The 20,377-nt window shown below is 40.5% G+C and overlaps 1 protein-coding gene across 1 annotated transcript; it reads left to right on the forward strand.

The window, feature by feature from the left end:
- The first annotated feature begins 12,642 nt into the window (after positions 1 to 12,642).
- LOC140147341 (beta-2 adrenergic receptor-like) lies at positions 12,643 to 13,368 on the forward strand. Its single transcript, XM_072169119.1, has one exon. The coding sequence runs from the start codon at positions 12,643 to 12,645 to the stop codon at positions 13,366 to 13,368; it is 726 nt and encodes a 241-aa protein (XP_072025220.1).
- Positions 13,369 to 20,377: the final 7,009 nt, after the last annotated feature.

A 20,377-nucleotide genomic window follows, 5' to 3' on the forward strand; every position in this document is an offset into this window, starting at 1 on the left:
AGAAAGATTATGAAACTGAGAATATAATTTTCTCATTCTCAGCTACAAAGGACAGCTATTGTTCAAAACTGCTGCGGCTTCGTCTGCAATCTCAGAACAACAACAGCTCAACAAAAATCACAAGTTCATCAAAACTACCATACATTGTATGGCCAAAATCTTGTCCATAAAGAAAAACAAAATTCTTACCACTTGATGGCTGCAAACCCTAGACCTGTGTGGTTGTCAAACCAGAGAGCGGGTATATCTGATATAGAGAAATGGTAGATACTCGGTCAGACCCTGGACTGATAAGATAAACCAAATTGTCCAAGCAGGCCATTCACTGAGGCACACAAGGGGCAGAAAAAACACAGGTGGAAAATATTGATCCCCAAAATAATTGCTAACTCCAAACTAATTTTGTCGCCCTCGCTTGACACCCAGTTTAAATATCCCTCCAATTTAACATGAGGGCAGTATTCCAGAAAATTTATGGCCCAGCCCACTGAGATGGTGAGAAACCTGACAAGCTACAAGATACATGTTGAACTCAACACAATTCAGAGATACACCTTTTTGTTTTGAAATTAATTTTCAAATAAAAAACCCAATCATTTTATTTGTTTTTCAGTAATGTCAGAAAAAAAACATTGATTGTTGATTTTTACAGACCTGAATTTCGTCCCTGAGCTTTTTTTTTGTTTAACTTCTTAAGGGATCTGGAATGAGCGTTTCGACAGTATTTTTGTGGGACATGAGAGCACATCAGACATATCGAATTGCATTCTGAATACGAAGAATGTCTTTCTGATATCAAATAATTTTCATTTTTGAAATTCACGATATAATACAAATTGTATGACAAATTATTAAAATTTTATATTTTTCACATTTTTGATATATAACAGTCCTCGAAGTAAATTTTATAAATCAAATGCTATATTCTTAAAGTGTATGTAGCTAGGATGAAAAGCCGACGATCAATTGAAAATGTTGACCTTTCATATTCAAGATATGGATTTTTTTCCCCAAAGACCTAAGGGCTTTGAGACTCAGCGCATGATGTGTCTGTTGTCATTGATAGATATTGACTCCGTGGAAAGGCTTGAAAATGAGGGAGTTCGTAAAATTCTTTTAAAAACGGAGCGGTTAATTGTCAAAATTCATGTATGTGATAGCTATTATGTTCCGCAACAAAATCAGCATGATCAGTTATTTATATAGGTTGGTATACGTTTGGTTTATGCGTTAAAGTACCCAAACAAATCAGTTCCTGACGATACAGTTCTTTCAGGGACACTATACCTGAGATTTAAAAATCAGAGTTAGTTTTCCTCCATTTTCCTAATTAAGGTAATTATGTATGTTTGAAGATGAAGATGAAGATGAAAATTAGATTAAAAAGGTGAAGATGCATGGAGATGAAGATGAAAATGAAGATGAAGATGTAGATGAAGGTGAAGATAATGATGGGAGGATGAAGGATGAAAGATGAAGATAATGACGAAGAAGCAAATAAAGATTAAGATTAGGAATAAGATTGAAGATGAAGATGAACACGAAGCTCGCCCGGCATTTCGCGTACAGGTTGCGCCTAATTTGCGTCGCAACTTTCCGCGTCGTGTCCGTGCGTACAGTGTGCGCTTTTGCAATTTTAGCTAATGGATGAAGGATACGCACTTTAGGTGCGATTTTCTTCGAAGGAAATGAACTTCATTTCAGCTGAATTGTCAAAGTTTATCGTTGTGGAATTTTTTGTCAGGTGGAAATATAATTATTATTGTGTCGCATCATTTTAACTAACTTTTCTGCTATTTAGCTTTTCACTATTTTCACAGGAAAATTAAGACATTGCCGCATAACCCGAAGTTCAACCCGTCTTCAGAGATGATACCGTTACCGAAAACCAGATATAACAAGACATGTGCTACAATCTCAACCAATGACAGTGCTGAAAACATAACAGAAAGCCAGCTGCAGCTTTCTTCATCTCAACAACAGGATGAGTTTGAGAGAAGCCCGGAGAGAAGCTACTCCAATGACATGATATGCATTGTGTCAGATATCTCCGAAACTGATTCGAGCTCATCGCAGACTGAAAATGGCCAATTTACTCTACTAAAACAGAATGATGCGAGAAAAAGGTGTCGAACTTACGACGATTCTGCTGTCATCAGGACTTCTCCAGATGATCAATGCAGTGATAGCAGTACGGTCAGCGGCGAAGACAGCGATTCAATGCTATCGCCATTATTTACCAATTGCACAGAAGTCAAAGAGGCCTTTCTTATCGGATGCGACAGTGACGTATCAGATGGTGAACTGGAATTGTCGGTGGGATTTGGTGCAACTATGCAAATGTTGCCGGAAAGTTTGTCGCCGGATGGTGCGACAGGAACTATGAACTCATTACCTTTTAATTTTAGTTTTGATGGTAATGACGTCTTGCGCGAAAAGCATGTCGTGAAGGTAAAAGCAACTTATCAAGGGACTCTTTCATCTCCTCTACACACGCACAGCAAAGGTTCCGCCACAGTATCTCGAAAAGATGATGATGATCTTTTTGCTAATGAAGAGGATGACTTCTTTGACGACTTCATCAATACAAAGTTGGATCTTCGTCTCTTTGACGATGAAGACATGCAAAACAATTTCATCAATGACCTTCTTATATCAGGAACAACAAGCTCGCCTTGTTTGAGTAGGCCTTCCGAGATGGATTCATCGGAATGCGAAACGGAAAAGGCAAGAGAAATCACGAAGAACTGTGACAAATCGTTTCTAATTGAATCATCAGATAACGGTGAGCGCAGTTGGTGTTTTTATATATAAGATATGCCGGCCCTGAATAATATTGTATGGGCTACATCATTAGTGCTATCTACTCATGATGCAGTCATGTCTACAGTAGAATTCACCTCGACCTTTGCAGGACTTAAACCCCATTAAAAGCTATTAAACCAAGATAACACTCATTGAAACAGGTCAACTGATTAAATCGGATCTTCTCTGGCTGTGCACATGTGTCTGTTTTATATGTGCGATATAGCAATGAGCTGCTATAATACAGATTCAGTTGGGTAACCGATTATAAAGGAAACGCAAGGAAACAATGGTAGTGGACCTTTGTTCACGAAATGAGACAATGGCCTGCTTTTTGTTAACCAGCATTCTTGAAAATGAGCAACATAATGATTGTTGACTTAACACGGTTTGGAAATAATTTCTTCATATTTTTGGTGTTATCTGTCGTTTACATATCCTTCCTAAAACACAAAAGTGCGACCCTTTGTCAATCACCTACAGTACCCAATTTCGGCATACTATATAAGAAACTCATCATGATGATTGCCAGAGAATAGTTTAAATGTAGCTTGTACCGTTTTTTGTTTTTTTTTTTCAGAAGTGAGCGGTCCGATACCAATATTTTCGGTCAAATCTCCATTCAATTAACACGGTGAGTTGGCTAGCTATGCCTTGCCTAGACCCTCCCTCGGGTCCGTGGAGAACGACTGGTAATGTAGATTACATAGCATTAAAAATCAACCAATCAGCGCTCAATGGACTTTCGCGTTCACTTATAATACGAGTATATTTCTATATTGCTGCATGGTTGACTGTGGTGGGTGTAATTAGTGGCGTCGATTTGTGGATGAAGAGGAATGGGTTTTTGGCATTGAAGAAAATAAGGGGGGGGGGGAGTTGGCATTTTTTTCATAGGGCATTATGTAATTATTTATTGTTACATTATCCAGAGATGGAACCGAACCGAGACTGAGGGCCAGTCTATGCCTTGCCCTCACTCATATTTTACAAAAGTGCGACTATTTCTGAACATCTAACCTAGCTGTAATTTTAGGTCATGTTAGAGAAATATATTTGCTAGAAGTTTGGAGAATAAGTTAAATATTGGCTGGTTATTTTTCACACAGTGATGTTAACTAGGCAAGTGCCCATTCTTCCAACATACATCATTTGTAGAGGTCACGCGTCAATGGTGAGAGCACTGTGTATTGTGTATAGGAAAACGGACAGTAACTGCAGTATGTGCTGATATTGGTATTGATGAAGTAGCTTGCATAGCTAACTAACATCGCGATTGATTACCCATGTAGCATATTACCCTAGTATTTTGATATCAGTGTTAATGAATAGCTTTCTACTGCTTATATAACTACTGATGACGTAGATGCCCTATGCTGATACCGTGTCAGTGCTGATGAAGTAACTTTCTACTGCTGACATACTTATTGATAAAGTAGATAATCGTACTGATATTAGTATTGATGAAACAGTTTTCTACTGCTGATATTACCTACCGATATACCTACCGATAAAGTAGATAACCCTATGCTGATATCAGTGCTGCTGAAGTAGCTTTCATCTGCTGATATACCCACATATAAAGTAGATATCGGTGTTGATGAAGTAGCTTTCTACTGCTGATATAACTACCGACGAAGATTATAACTTTATGCTGATGCCAGTGTTGATGGAAGTAGCTTTCTACTGATATCTACTGCTATACCGATATGGTATATCGGTAAACCGATGTTGTATATCGATATACCGATTTTATGTATCGGTAAACAGATGTTTTGTATCGGTATACCGATGTTGTATATCGGTATACCGATGTCACACATCGGTATACCGATTCTATTCATCGGTATACCGACTTCGTACATTTGTATACCGATTTTTACATCGGTATACCGATGTTGTATATTGGTTTACCGATGGTATATATCGGTATACAGATGTTGTACATCGGTATATCGGTATACCATCATCGGTATACCGATTTTGACATCACAACATCGTAGACAGATGTTGTACATCGGTATACCGATGTTGTATATCGGTATACCTATGTTGTATATCTGTATAATACCGATGTTGATGATTTTGGAATCAGAAAATTTGATACCCTTTGAATTTGATATCCCTAGCGGGACCAAAGAGCCTTTTGAAATAGGCCTATGATATCCCGAAAGAGAGTCATCTTTGGATTTGATACCTCTACCCTCTACGGAGTCTCGAGATTTCGAGCATGGTACCCCGGCGTCCAGAATCCAGGTAGGATCCAAGAGTATTCACTCCCCTCTCCCCACCCCGGGTGAAAAAGTCCTGGCCACGCCACTGATGTTCTAGATGGTTTTGATCATCACCCAATGTGCATGCTTAACTTATGTTACTTTCGTTGAAATTATGTATACATTTCTTTTTCAAGACGAATTGTCAGAGCAGGCGACCACTTCTCATAAAATCTACCCACTTCTTGACCTGCGAAGGAATCTTGATGGTCCTATTATCTGGTGTAAACTATCAGATTGTGGAAGAGATAGCACACTTTGGATTACGGTAAGCAGAACGTGTAAGTTATAGTAAAAACAAACAATTGATTGTCTATAGATTACTCTCCTGAATAATATAATGTAATAGTCTTTCTTTCTCTATGAATTCATTCATTCCCTGGCCATGACATAGACTATTACAAAAAAAGTCTGTAAGTAGAGCCTAAAAGGGTTCCTGGGCTGTCCTGTAGCCTATAATTAAATAGATCTACGAAGAACGTCTTGAAAGGTCAGGAAGAACCATTTTGGGGTTCTTTCAATAATGTCATGAACTTTTTTTTTTGTGGATGGTTCCATATACAGCACAGCCAGTGCCTTTTTTCTTATAGTGTATTGATCAAAACTTGACATTGATTTGTTCTTTGCAGGATCATGAAGGTGATAATATGTTTGAAGTTCCCAACGATACCAGCACCAGAATACAATGTGGATCGGATCCTAACATATATACACTGTACATATCCAAACCGATATCCGTGTGATTCTAAGTAATGCAAGGAGTTAAGAACTGAACTGGTGCATCAATTATATTAATTTTGACACGCCTCCAATGTCGATATTTATAATTGGTACCTGGGGCCCAATAGTGCCCACTATCTTTCACTGAATAGACCTAACGTAGGGACATTATAAGATATCCGGATACACACCAAATATTGCAGGTATGTGAGCGGACTCTGGGCCTGATTTACCATTGGGCCCAAAAATTGCCCTGTGCATAGATGAATCCAATTTTATGCATTCCTATACATCTCAATGGCAGCCATGCGCTGGGTCCCGTCGCGGTTCCATGCCACCTTAAAAGTGAAATGATGCGGCCTTGGCGGGAAATTTAAACTGCATTTCATCACCCGTGTTACACGAAGAAAAACACCATGTTTGGGGCCAAAATAGGGTAGTATATAAAGCATAGCAAAATTCACCTTTGTTTTGGGCTAAAATCGTCTTTAATTTGAATTTTTTCGCGCAATTGGCGCGCAAATGCCCCATTAAAATCGGAACAACATATTCTCGTCTCCCTTTAAATTTGAATGCTTCCGCCGCCAATGTTGATACGTAAACCATTACTTGCACATGCCTTCATCAAGATGAGTTTGGTTGGGCCTCCAAATTTCGTTCCTGTGAGCGGTGGTGGGGTTCATTGATATAGTATGTGGGTCAACCATGCAGTAATAATAATAATATCTACAATAATCAAAATGAAAGTTCATAGATATTTGCCATTTTGTTGTCAAAGACATACAGGTTTGTTTATTTTTCACAATCCCTCATTTCAAATTATAAGTTTGGTTTCTTTTTTGTTCAGAAACCAAATTCAAGGGGTTAAAAAGTGAAGCAGATCTGATCTGCGATCATAACACTATTGTGCGGCGACTGGGAGGATACAGTATAGGGTATATATAACCATAAGTTTAAAATGGCCTATATTGTGCTAACATAATTATTATCGGATATCTATCACCGCGGGCGTTAATTGATGCTCTTTGAAATCTAATTAAGTCTTACTTCAGATAAGTCTGTCGTAGGTGGCATACTTTCATATCACCGTATAATTACACCCCGAGTTCTAGGCCTAGAAATCATGCGCGTATATGGGGGGGGGGGGGCTTTGTTTGTTTGTTTGTATGAAACATAAACGATGCATGGTGATGGAGATGATTTGATTATGAATTAGTTTATTTTCCCCGGTAAGTACAACTCATACCTCTTACCTAGGATCCCCTCTCCCCACCTAGGCTCCTCTTCCCTAAATGTCTTCTTCCCCGCTCCTCCTCGCCTCCCCCTACATTCGATATCTCCTCTATCTGGAGCTCTCCCTCTTCCCTTTCCACTTCCAATGTTCTCTCCCATCTGTCTCTCTTATCCACCCCCCCTCACACACACTCACTCACTCTTGCTTCTCTTTTTTTTCAGTAAAAATGAATTCAATAAAAGTCTTATCATAGAATGGACATGAATCGATTTTGTTTATATCACTTGAGTCGCCCCTGTTGTAATGTCGAATATTTCGATAATTTTACACAGCTAAAATAGCCATGGATGTTCCAATATCTGTGTGTGTTCCAATATCTGTGATTGGATGTTCTAAACCACGTTTTTGGGGCGCCCGCTACGGCGGCGGCCCCATTATTAGGCTTGACTTTGCAAAAAGCTTCTAATTTCGGTCTTGCTAGATTTACTTCGCAATTGTTTTGCTAAAATTATGCCCAGCTCAAAAATAAAACCACAATTTGCTTGGATTTTATTTTATTATTGTTTTCTGATATGCATGGGATAAAATCTTGTGCGTATTCTTTGTTTAAAATACACAATTAATGGACTTATAAAAACACCAAATAACCCGTGACCTTTGTACGGGCTTAAACCAGTTTACCGCCTCTTAGAACCCGATAGACGGTGACCAACACTATATGGACCACAATAGCCTAATCTCAATGGCATAGTCCAATAACCTCAAATAAACAATCATAGTGCAAAAGTTTACCTAACTTGCAGAGTATGAGTTTTAGTACCCAAAGTTTCAAAGTCATTCAATGAATGTACACATGTAAGTTGAATAGTTGTCCTTGTTTAATAAGCAGGCAGCAGGGTACAGTGTATGAGTAGGCATCTTATCAAGATCCAGATAGTGATAGTGACATAACAATTAACATGCTTATCTTACCAAGGTCTTATCTATCTGCATGGTGTAATTGAAATTACTATACAACATGTACAAGCCGTATCAACAAGTGTGGTACCCAGCAGTTTTGATAGTTATTGAAAAGCCTGGTTCTTCCAAATGCAATATCGGGTCCCCCTTAAAATGATCAGACCATAAATTATGCGGATCCTAGATGTGTCGAGGATGTTACGTTTATGAACAAAACGTTACGTTTGTATTTTCAATTTGTTGCTACGTGTATGTTAACAAATGAAAGTTCTGTAACTTTTAAATTCTTCAATGCTAAGTATTCTTTTGGATATCATCAAATTGTAAATCTCTATATTCAGATTTTCAGTGTGTTAACAACTATGTATTTAAAGACGTTACGTTTATGTACAAAACATTAACGTTCTTATATATCTTGTAAACATTGTATACCCATAGCTACTTTTATGAAGAATGAATGTTCTGTAATTGTTTTTTATCCTTCATCTCTATTAGATTTTCAGTGTATTAGCAAGTAGATGATGTATATGTATCGACGTTATACATTCATAAAAACTCTTCTTTTGGTCAACATAGGCGTAGATCCAGGGTGGGGGATAACCCCCCCCAATATTTTGCCAGGGGGAGCTTACTTACTTGTGTCTTCTATACTATCCATCATATACCCCCATGCATAACGAAATTCAACAATATTCAATATCCAAAGCAATATCATCACTACAATATGCCCCAAAAACAGAACTCCCCACCCCACATAATCGCAAATTGACACGACAGCTTCATTCCAATTCAATTTATTTCATCCAAAACGGCCCTGTGATACACCTTCCCCAATCAAACACATTTGCATTTGATCATCTTCTACTCTTCCCTAGAAAAAATCATTATAATATCAAATCTAAACACCATGCCATGGAATTCACCATATCACGTTCAAGCTCACATTGGGCGCCCCATTCCTTTTTTAAAGGAATTTTTATTCAATGTAGATTGATATGCTCCGTTCTTCATCGAATAAAGCAACTCAATGAAAAAATAAGATTTTCTGAAAAATCAACTGATTTTACCACATGCGTTACAAATATGATGTTCGAAAAAAAGTATAGACACTTCATCCAGAGAGTATCATCCCGTCAAAAACATCTAGACCAGGTTAAAAATGAGTAAATAAAAGTATAGCGCCACCAGATGTAAGACGTAAATATAGCAGGTTTGAATGAACTCCAGCGCCAAGCCACTGATGTAAAACATCCTCTGTCCCTACATTGTAAGTCTTCTGAAATCCTAGAGATAGCTTCCTCAACAGTGTAACTCCACTTAAAACATCAGCTAACAGTAAAAGAGTGGCAAAATGGGAGGAGAGATCTACCAATCGCCCACCAATTTTGAATATTTGTGTTGGCGAAGAACTACCACTGGTGCAGATGCAAGTTGGGTTGAATGGAAATGCCTCAATAGGTTAAGGTCTGTTCGTGGATGTGAGAGTACACTACATCCCTGGTCTCATGGTCTGTTGCGATTGTGGAACAGAACCACAAACAATGGAGCACCTTCTGTGTTGCCCTGGAGCAAATGATTATGCACAACTGCTGACTTAGCAGTTTACAATGCGAATGCTGAAAAATGTGTGCAGCACTGGCTGAAACACATTTAATATTTTGCCGTGGACACGCTCAGAAGAAGAAAAAGATCAGGAACAGGAGCTTTATCTGGTTGAGAGTTCTTTCCTCAACTTGTTGTTATATAGCTCCTCCTTTGGTAAACTTGTCCTTGTGTTGCTCTATTTTAGCTTCCTGAATAAGCGGCGCTTCTTAGTTGCTGCTCGTTTGCAGTGGTAACAGCTGAAATCCTTACCATTCTGACCCAAGAGTGGTCCAACTCCCTGGACAGAGGCAACGAAGAAGGTCTGATTGCCCTGGATATCAAAGGAGCATTTGACAAAGGTCTGAATGGCCTTTGCTGGAAACTCATGGCAATAGGAGTATCCGGCAACCTGATCACCTGGATTAGGAGCTACATGATAGATCGTTCCATCAAAGTTGTCTTATCTGGCCAATCATCAAGTACTTCTTCCATCAATGCATCTATTCCCAAGTGGTCAATATTGGGCCCACTTTTGTTCTCTGTCTTCATTGATGATGAGTGTGAAAACCAACTCTACCTCTACACAAATGATTCCAGCTGTGGTCGTTATTGCTAGCCTAAACAGAGACCTGGAGAAAATGAGGATAACCCTGATGTATTACTGCTACCCGAACAGAGACCTGGAGATACCGAAGATCTGAGTAGATAGATGGAAGGTGACCTTGAGCCATCGAACTGTAAGGCAATGATAATATCAAGAAAGAGGAATCCAACCAAGCTAGATCTTCTGTTTGGTACCACCAGACTGGCTGGGATGGGAGGGAAGGAGCAGTGGCGTAAATAGCGGGGGTAGGAGACCCCCGATTTGAACCCTTGCCCCTGCTTGCCCCCAAATGAAAAAGGTATAAAGTAGGCCTACCTCATATTTAGTCATTTTCGCCTAAAAAAAACCCCCAATTTTTGCGCGCATTTATTCCACTTTTGTACTACATGTCACCAGTTTAGCTTCAATATGCCAAAATTCTTCGCGCGATTCGCGCTCATATGTACCATAAACTTCTTTTGTCGCCAAAAGGTGCTGGATTCATAATACTACAATTTTACCAACCCCATCCTCCCAATGTCACTCTACGCCACTGTTCCGGGGACACATTCCAAGCAGATCCCAAGACTCCTCAGACACCACCACCCCCCGTGTCGCCGAGTGCGACGAGGGTGTTGACGCGCTTACAAACCCAAACAGCATGTCTTGGGTTTGTCTGTCCCCTTATTTATTATGTTTGCCCCCGCTTGCCCCCACCCCCAATGAAAATGTCTAGTTATGCCACTGGAAAGGAGGAGTTGGAAATCCTGGGAGTCACAGTCGACAGCAAGCTGACCTGGACAAAGCATATTTCTAACGTCTCATCCAGGGCAGGACAGAAGTTGGGCGCCCTGGAGAGTTGCAAATAAACTTGATGTCAGAGCATGCTAGCAGATGCAGAACAACCGTTTACAAGGCTCAAGTTCGCAGTGTGATGGAATACGCCTCACTGTCTTGGATGAGTGTCAGCGCCACCACTCTAAGACGACTCTATCCAGAGTAAGGCCCTTCGAATCATAGGCAAAGAGGAAGCGAGTTCATAGCTGAACATCACATCTCTCCATCAAAAACGTCAAGTGGCTGCAACAAAATGCACACCAGCTTGTGCCCACCAGATCTAAAGGCACTGCTACCAAAGCCATTTGTAGTCAGAAGAGCTACCCGCTCCAGCTTGTCCATGCCTTGACATGCTCTCACAGTACCAGTTTGTAGACTCGTATCTACTGGCAGGACCTTCATCCACACTGCAGTTTACGTTTAGAATAGCCTACCAGATGGAGTAGTTGGAGACATCTGACAACGGCGCACCATCCTTCAAGAGCAGAGTGCATAAGCATCTTATTTCATGTGTCTGATGCTTTACAGTCCCTTACAGTACCCCTTCGCACCTGTTGTTCCTAAGCTGCTGTGAACCTCTTGGTTGGCCCATGTGGTTTTCTTTTATAGTGCCTAGGTGCTATTATAAGTTCTTGACCTGTGTCACTACTCATGTTCACTCTAGCATTTAATATAGAAATATAATTTGTTTATGCCATGTATTTAATGCCATGTTGTATCATTTTACAAGTTTTTAAAGTTTTATGACAGTGTGGAAAAGTTGTGATGTGATTATCTTTGACCTTTTGGGATCAGTAACTCATATCATATTGTATTTCTTTTCTCTGTTTTGCTTTGCTTGATATATGAAAAGCTATGAAACAAAACATCAGCATGATATTATCAGATATTGGAACAATATCTGTGATAGGTCTATTATGCGGAGGAAGTGTTGGTAACTGGATAGTGACAACACCCTGTTTTATCTTGTGAATTTCATTTCAACTCCCGGTTTCTACTTTCCATTTTATTCAATCGCTATTTACTGCATATTTTTCTTCTTGGATTTGGAATGTGTTTAATTCAGCAATAGTAGTTTTAAACTCCATCTTGATCTGGAGATTGCAGATGATAAATCTCAGTCATCCGTGACACACTTCGGTCAAGAAATCTGTTAAGAAAACAGTCCGTTCTGCAAAACTACAACTTATTGGATAAGTTTCAGTTGTCAGTTTCAATTTATTTTATTTTCAGGATTAATACATAGTGGATAAAAGCGGTAAAACAGTAGCTTCAGCAACAATTATGAATGCGAGCAATTCTGCTACTAACATGACCAATGAAACAGACCCATCCTTGTCAGTTTCCAGCTTGAATGTCTTGTACTTGTACTGGGAACAAATTATTGTTGCAGTCCTCCTAGGATTGGCGGCTATTGCTGGACTTATTGGGAACTCCATGATAATTGCAGCAGTGGCTTTCTCAAAAAACTCCAAACTTCAACCAATGCATTAGTAACAAGTTTGCGCGTAGCTGATCTGTTGACATCCTTTACACTTATCTGGTATACTGTCAGTAATCTTGGCAAAAATGAATGGCCAATACCAGGGGCCTATTGGATTTGTCAGTTGACTGGTTTCAATATATATGCCTTCCTGGGAACCAGCATGTGGACACTGGGTATGATTGGTATAAATCGACTCATCCACATCACAAAACCCATGTGGTACCAGAAGATCTTTACATCCTGGAAGCTTGCGATTCTTGTGGTGATACCATGGGTTGTCCCGGCAGCTGGGTTACTTATCTGTCTTGCAGCTGGACTTGTTACTTTTGGGTATTACAGACCTGGCTTATCATGTGGCGATAATACAATTCATGATATAGTTGAATATACCATTATTATAAATGTAGTTTGTGCATTGCCGATCCTAGCAATATTTGGAAGTTACATTTGGATCTATATGCATGTCAAGAAACACATGCAGCAACAGAAACAGCGTTTGTCACAGTTTTCTGTCACGTCAGACATCGAGCTTGCTATCCCAGAAGATCCCCATGATCCCAACAACGTCATAGCAGTTCGCAGAAGGATGCAGATATCCAAACAAGAGATTGAGATCACCAAAAACCTCTTTGTGGTCGTCGTTGGGTTCTTTGCGTGTTTTCTTCCGTACATCATCCTACGCTCAATTCCAAGGACCCCCGCTATTGAACATTTGTATTATTATGTTAAGGTTATTCCGTGGTTTAACAGCGCTATTAACTTCATTATATATGCTATGAAGCATCCAGATTTCAAAGTCATACTGAGACATATGATGAGGTGTTCTTATGCTGATATCCCACAACCATCACCAATCCTGAAATACCTACTTTCAAGGAAGAACTAAAAACTTGACTCAAGATTGCTCTATGAAGTATTCTAGTAAAGTTCAAAACACTTCCTATTCGCTGTCGTAGTGCACGCGCGCACGTTAGAATATGACCGTTGCTAGGTCAACTGGATCACGTTTTGTTACGAACCACTGATCGAAATGATCACAACACAAAGCCTATGACATATCAAAATTCGGCACAAGTGTATGAGCCCAGACTTGGAGCAGTAACCAATGGTTACTAACGTGCACTACGACAGCGAATTCGCTGTAGAAGTGACGTAATAATCGGATTAACTACCATAGCAATAGATAAGTAAAATTTTTGACTATATCGCCCTGCACTACAATGTTCACGCGGTACCTATATGCGTTGAACCATATAATGCTGATCACTCGCACCTGTAAGATTAGTATCTTTGAAAAGAGCGGTATTGTATTCAATCTATGATTGCAGACATACACAGGTGATGAGTGCAACCTGCTCGTGCTATGGCAGTTAATCCGATTTATTGCGTCACTTCTACAGCGAATTGCTGGTGATCTTGTAATTCTTGGGTTTGTGTAAAACTAACAGTAATTTCTGGTTTCAATAGGCTGTAAATATTAGTAATATTGCCACTAATAGATTTGCATATGAACAAGCCGCACTGAGTGCATGCTGGCCGTCGGGCCCAAGTTACTAAATTACATGGACAAACCCTGACTCCATCCAGTTCATTGCTAAATTATGAAAGAATTTTACTAAGCAAATAACATTCTTGCTAAAATGCACTCACAGATGATTTCATAGTGTCGCAGTTAGGGACCGATCGTTATTTACGGCAGGGGGGGGGGAATGGGTGTTTTGGCAAAAATATCGACAAAAATTTCGCGTTCCCCCTCACGTCCGCTCAAAATTTTCGTGTTCCCCTTGTTTTCCCAATTTTCTCCATTTAAAATTTAACAATCCCCCCTCCTGGTTCAACTAAAATTTCAGGTTCCCCCCCTCAAGACCACAAAAAAGTTCGTGTTCCCCCTAAATTTACCCATTCCCCCCTGCCATAAATAACGATCGCTCCCTTAGCATCGGTAGTGAAGGCGGATGAGTTACGACCTCCAAAGTCAACGGCATTCCACTGGCGGATGAACAGAGGAGATTGAGGGAAATGGTGGTCATCCTTAGTCCACCCTGTACAGTCAGAATTAATAGGTAAATTTTCACGGGAAAATTTTCTGGTCACGTGACACCCATGGGTGCAGACATATGTGATGCGATCAAGCCAAATCAGTCGGAACTCGGAAATATTGATTTTGAGATATAGCCAAACAAAGAAAGTTTTTCCTTTTGTTTCCTCTTGTTTTGGAAACTCTTAAATTGCTCATATCTTTGGAACTGGTTATTCAATTTCAATGGGGTTTTCTGCAAAATCCAGCTTTGTAAATGCTTTTTACTATCCTTTAGGAAACTGAAAATGTATTATGGCCGAGTTCCGACTGATTTTGCTTGATCGCATCACATATGTGACCGTCCAGGTCGAAACGCTCGTAAAGTCGGCCCCTGGTCAAATTTGTTTTCTTCCGTGTTTAGAAAATATATATCATAAGCTTTACAATGATATATCATTTGACTTCAAACGATATCCAGAAGCGGAGTTATAACTTGTAAAACTTTGCTCCTTCAGTAAAAGGGTACATTATTTTGGCACTACATTATTTCTTTTTTTCCACATTGCTGGTATTAAATATCAAATGGTCATAATTGGCGGTCACTTCAAATCATCCCCAACTGAACGAGGTTCAGGAATGTCCTCTCATTGTTAATTGTTGGTTAACCCACCACTTGAACAGGATTTAGCCAAAGTAAACCAAGACTTTACATAAGTATAAGCTTATTATCCTCTTCAACAATAGGATTAAAGATTGGTGTTTGACTGGACTAAAATGAGAAACATGTCGGACAAATATTAGGGACATAAATTATGAATACAACCTCTATGCATATTTTGCACTTTAACTCGAAATACAATTTGCCGACTTTACGAGCGGTTTGAGATGGATGGTCACATATTAGCATTATGGAATGTGACCCCGAGCACAGCGGGTGGTCTACCAATGTATTTGAATTCCTCCTTTGATGCAAAATAAGTAACATGTCGCAAGTTAATAATATTATGGTTAGAGTTTCTTTTTTTTTTGAAGGTTTATTTCAAACTCTAATGGTGACCTGCAGGTCAAATTACTAGAATTGTACATTAAACACACCTAAACAGACACAATGCAATTTGCAGGCAGCAGCTTAATCAGCGCCAATATTGCAGCATTGAAACAAACAACTATACAAACATCAAATCCAACCCAACCCCATCCCCCAGTAGGCAATGAGGATAAAGTGCCTTGCCCAAGGACACAACACGTTGGCACGAGCGGGGCTCGAACTCGCAACCTATGGATTATGAGTCGGGCGCCTTATCCACTCTGCCACACGTGCTCCCACATTAACGTAGAGGTCACACTCACATTGATATGCATTGGTCACGTGTCCAAAAAAATTCCCGTGAAAATATACCCATTAATGTTGACTGCTGTAGAAGGCTACAGTATTAGCCTAGAGGTAGAGGGTGGTCATATAGATTGGTGTGCTAGGCTATCGGTCGGAAGGTTATGTAAGATCATGAGCTTTCTCATTTATCCTCTATCCCACTCATTGTGGCCCTAAACGTGCAGACACCACAGTGGGCAATGGTGGGTGCATAGCGTGCCGTGGTTCGGTCACGTAAAATGGTGGACCCATGTACCAGAAGAGCAATGATCTGGACATGTAAAAGTTGCAGGCCTTTTCGTAAAGAGCAGGGGATCAGCCCGGGCCTGTTGTCTGTCACACTCAGCATTGAGGTCAACTTGCGCTGCCCTTTGGGGCTTGGCAGCATATCGACCCGTGGCGTGCTTAGAGGAATCTGAGTATTCAGAAAGCGTAGATAAAAAAAGATGTTTTCAAGACGCAGGTTGGGTTTTCAATACGCATAGTGACGCGTATAATATTCTTTCAATACATATATTCAACTGCAAGGCTTACAAAAGTTTTGTACAAATACCAAAAATAACGGGATATATTCAAGGATTTGAGAATATAATCATATCAAAAGAATCTACATCATCAGATCACCACATGTAGTCTCTTATCATTATAACTAGGAATAAAATCAATTCATCTCAATATGCAACGGAGGAATGTGATATTATTGTCCCTGACAAGTTATTTCTCAAAATACTAGAACACTGATTTCCTTAATGTGACTATAATAGCCCGACTATAGGTGGCGTTATAAGGTTTTAATGCAGCAGTCAGGCGGCATAGGAAGCGCGACCGTGACGTACGAGGCTGGCGAAGATACAGGGCTGACAGCCCCATTCAAAATACACGGTTAGCAATTACAAATGGAAAATTAACATACTTGCAGTGGGGTACTTTGCAGAACCCCGACGGATTTAGAGTAAGATAATTTTGTTTTCACACCACATAACAAATTTAGAATTGTTTGTGAAGATTTCATGATTATGTGTTAATCCAATGGCGACCTCAAAATTGGCGATATCGCTTCCATCACCGCCTGGCAGCAGTTCCCAAACTGTGGGTCGCGACCGGCCCTTATGGGGTCGCGGCCTCTTCCAAAAGGGGTCGCGGGTCTTTTTTCTTTCTTTTTTTGAATATAAAATGCTAGAGTGAAGAATAGCCTATGACACCGGTCAAGAACTTTCGGCACTGTAAAAGAAAAGCCAATCAGTGGTTCACAACAGCTTAGGAATAACAAGAGTGGAGGTGTACAAGCATAAGATGCTTATGCACTCTGCTCTTGAAGGACGGTGCGCCGTTTTCAGATATGTCTCCGACTACTCCATCTGGTAGGCTATTCCAAACATGAACATTGATGAACTGCAGTGTGGATGCAGGTCCTGCTTGGTAGCAATGCCTTTAGAACTGGTGTATAAATAACAAAAAAGTTCAACTTTTTTCAAATGTTTTGTATTGTATAGACACTTCTCGCCGCAAATAAATACTATCTTGAGTAGATAGCGAAAAACAAACCTACTTTCCTAAGACGCGTTCTATATAGACGAATCCAAATCCACGCATTCCTACACCTGATTAGCAGCCTTTAGTTGGGTAGCCGTCAGCTACAATGCACCCAAAATGTGAAATGATTCGACCTTGGCGGAAATTTTAAACTGCATTCCATCACCCGTTTTACACCTTCCGCGAAAACACAGGTAGACAAAAGAATGATTAAAGTTTACAACACAATAGGCCCAAAGTAAAGGGAGACACTGCTGCAGTGTCGGGGAGCTGAAAATTACCTTTGCCAACACCTGCAACCCTGTTGCAAAGAATCAGTATTTAACATGCTGTTTCTGGTGTTGGATTTCCCATTGGGTGCTCTCAGGTGCGGGCTGGTATTTTACCAGAGTGAGGGAATGAGCGCCCTCTGCCTCCCTAGCTCAGTTGCTGAACATGCCAGCTTTAGGGCGGAGGAAACCATCAGGTTCAACGGCCAGTATGTTCAAATGTCTTGGCCATTTGTTTTTGCTACTGTAACGATGTAGACAGTACAGCCAGCGACAAAATCATGAGGAGATATTGCTCCGTTCTTTCTCCTTCTAGTTACTCATATTATGGTGTTCATGGAATTTGTTAGGTTAGGTTTAATACCAAGTCTTTCAAGAGCACTTGTGAGTTATGTTCCGGCCGGACTTTGTCCTTAAACTGCTGGAGAACAGTGCGGTAAGATCGGGTGCTGTTTTTCTGGTAGGGCTAGTTTAGTTCCAAGATCCCTTGCCATGAACATCAAAAATCATCTTCATTTTCTTGAGTATTCTAAGGGGTCAAGGACGGTAGTGATTCTCTTCATATTGGAGTAGCCTATCCCAATGACTCTAAATCTTCATCATGGGCCAAAGAGCGGAAGAGGAAGATTTACTTCTCAACGGTCATTAGGCTGGTGTTGAACATGTCATCATTGGTAAACCTTCCAACACTGGCCAACATGTTCCAGATCAGGGACGAACTACTACATATTGGTAGATCTCGGCTGCTGTGTGTCCAGAAATAAGCTGAAACAGGGCTGATCACCCGTAAAGCTGCTGAGACTGGACCAAAATAATTCTCAGCAAAATTCATGATTACGAAAACTACAAGCAAATCTTCGAAAATACCGAGGGTAGATGAGCGGCAGTCTACTGTTGACTTCATGACGGACCAGCGGGAACTCGGCACACCATCACGAACTGTTGGCCCTGATTATTGTCGCCTGTCTACCTTCAAACCTCTTGTAATATCTACTTATAATGTCCGTACTGTAAATCAACAAGGGAAAATGCATCCTTTTTGGATTTCGCAGCTCCGAAAGACCCCCTACATTTGACCAAAATAGAGCTCCGAAAGACCCTTGATTTTAATAGTTTCAGCTCTAAAAGGCCCATAAAATTGCTCATTCTTCCTCTGGATAGAGTCTAGTAATCCTAGAGTGGTGGCGCTGGCACTCATCCAAGACAGTGAGGCGTATTCCATCACACTGCAAACTTGAGCCTTGTAAACAGTTGCTCTGCCTCTGACACCAAGTTTATTTGCCACTCTCCTCAGAGTGCCCCAGCTTCTGTCCTGCTCTGGATGAGATGTTAGAAATTTGCTTTGTCCAGGTCAGCTTGCTGTCGACTGTGACTCCCAGGATCTCCAGCTCCTCCTCCTCAGCCAGTTTGGCGGTACCAAACAGAAGCTTTAGGTTGGTTGGATTCCTCTTTATTAATAATGTCATTGCCTTATATTTCGATGGCTCAAAGGTTACCTTCCATCTCTCTGCCCAGATCCTCAATTTTTCCAGGTCTCTGTTCAGGCTTATTAGCAGTAACGACCTCAGGGTTGTGATACAATACTCACCCGATTGGAAAATTTCTTCGTGCAAATGGTGTCTGCTTTCACATTTACGCCGACGACACGCAAATTTACATAAGCTTTGATCCGAGAGTAGACTGCCGGAGTGTGTCAACTTGCTTTGGAGAAACTACAATCCTGCGTTTAGATCAAGCAGTGGATGACTTTAAACAAATTGCAGTTAAACGAGGCTAAACCCGAATTCTTCGTTGCTGTTTCTTCGGGGTTTACTGCCCGACTTAATAATATCACTCTGACTCTTGGTAATGTAACAATAACACCTACTAAGTCTAAGGAACCTTGGCATCGTATTCGATCCTCCGTTGAGTATGAAAGTCCAAATTTCTTCCATCGATCATTAAATGTGTTAGCTATCATCTCCTGAATTTGTCACGCATCCGCCTTTACTTAGTACAAGATGCTTGTAAACTTGCTGTTCAGTCGCTCATTTTCTCCCGGATATTGACTATGGCAATGCTTTGCTCTATGGTGCCAATGAAGGTGACTTAACGTGTTTGCAACGCCTTCAGAACAGGGCCGCCAGATTGATTACTATGCTTGTTGGCCGATACCATCCCAGTGCTCATTTACTACGTCTCCTTCATTGGCTGCCAATTCGCGAACGTATCAAGTTTAAACTACTGGTCTACAATCTCCATCATATCTTAACCCCTGGGGAACTGATGCATTGATGGAGGAAGTACTGACTGGTCAGATAAGATAACTTTGATGGAACGATCTATCAGGTAGCCCCTAATCCAGGTGAGCAGCTTGCTGGATACTCCTTTCGCTATGAGTTTCGAGCAAAGGCCATTATGCCAGACATAGTCGAATGCTCCTGTAATAACGCAGTTTGTTGCCTCTGTCCAGGGAGTTGGCCCACTCTTGGGTTAGAATGTGTGCTGTGCTGTGGTCTAAATAAATTATTTAAACTGTCTATCTGATATCAGTTGGTTTCCAAGGAGATACTCGGGGGGCACTTAATACAAATGACCATACGGCTATACTCCCCCGGAAAGACCCCCCTTTTTGGATTTCGCAGCTCCGAAAGACCCCCTACATTTGACCAAAATAGAGCTCCGAAAGACCCTTGATTTTAATAGTTTCAGCTCTAAAAGG

Source organism: Amphiura filiformis, chromosome 3 (assembly GCF_039555335.1).
Source record: "Amphiura filiformis chromosome 3, Afil_fr2py, whole genome shotgun sequence".
NCBI lineage: Eukaryota > Metazoa > Echinodermata > Ophiuroidea > Amphilepidida > Amphiuridae > Amphiura > Amphiura filiformis.

Bases quoted from the DNA above. Each gene is read 5' to 3' on its own strand.
- LOC140147341 (XM_072169119.1), top strand. From the start codon at position 12,643: ATGTGGACACTGGGTATGATTGGTATAAATCGACTCATCCACATCACA.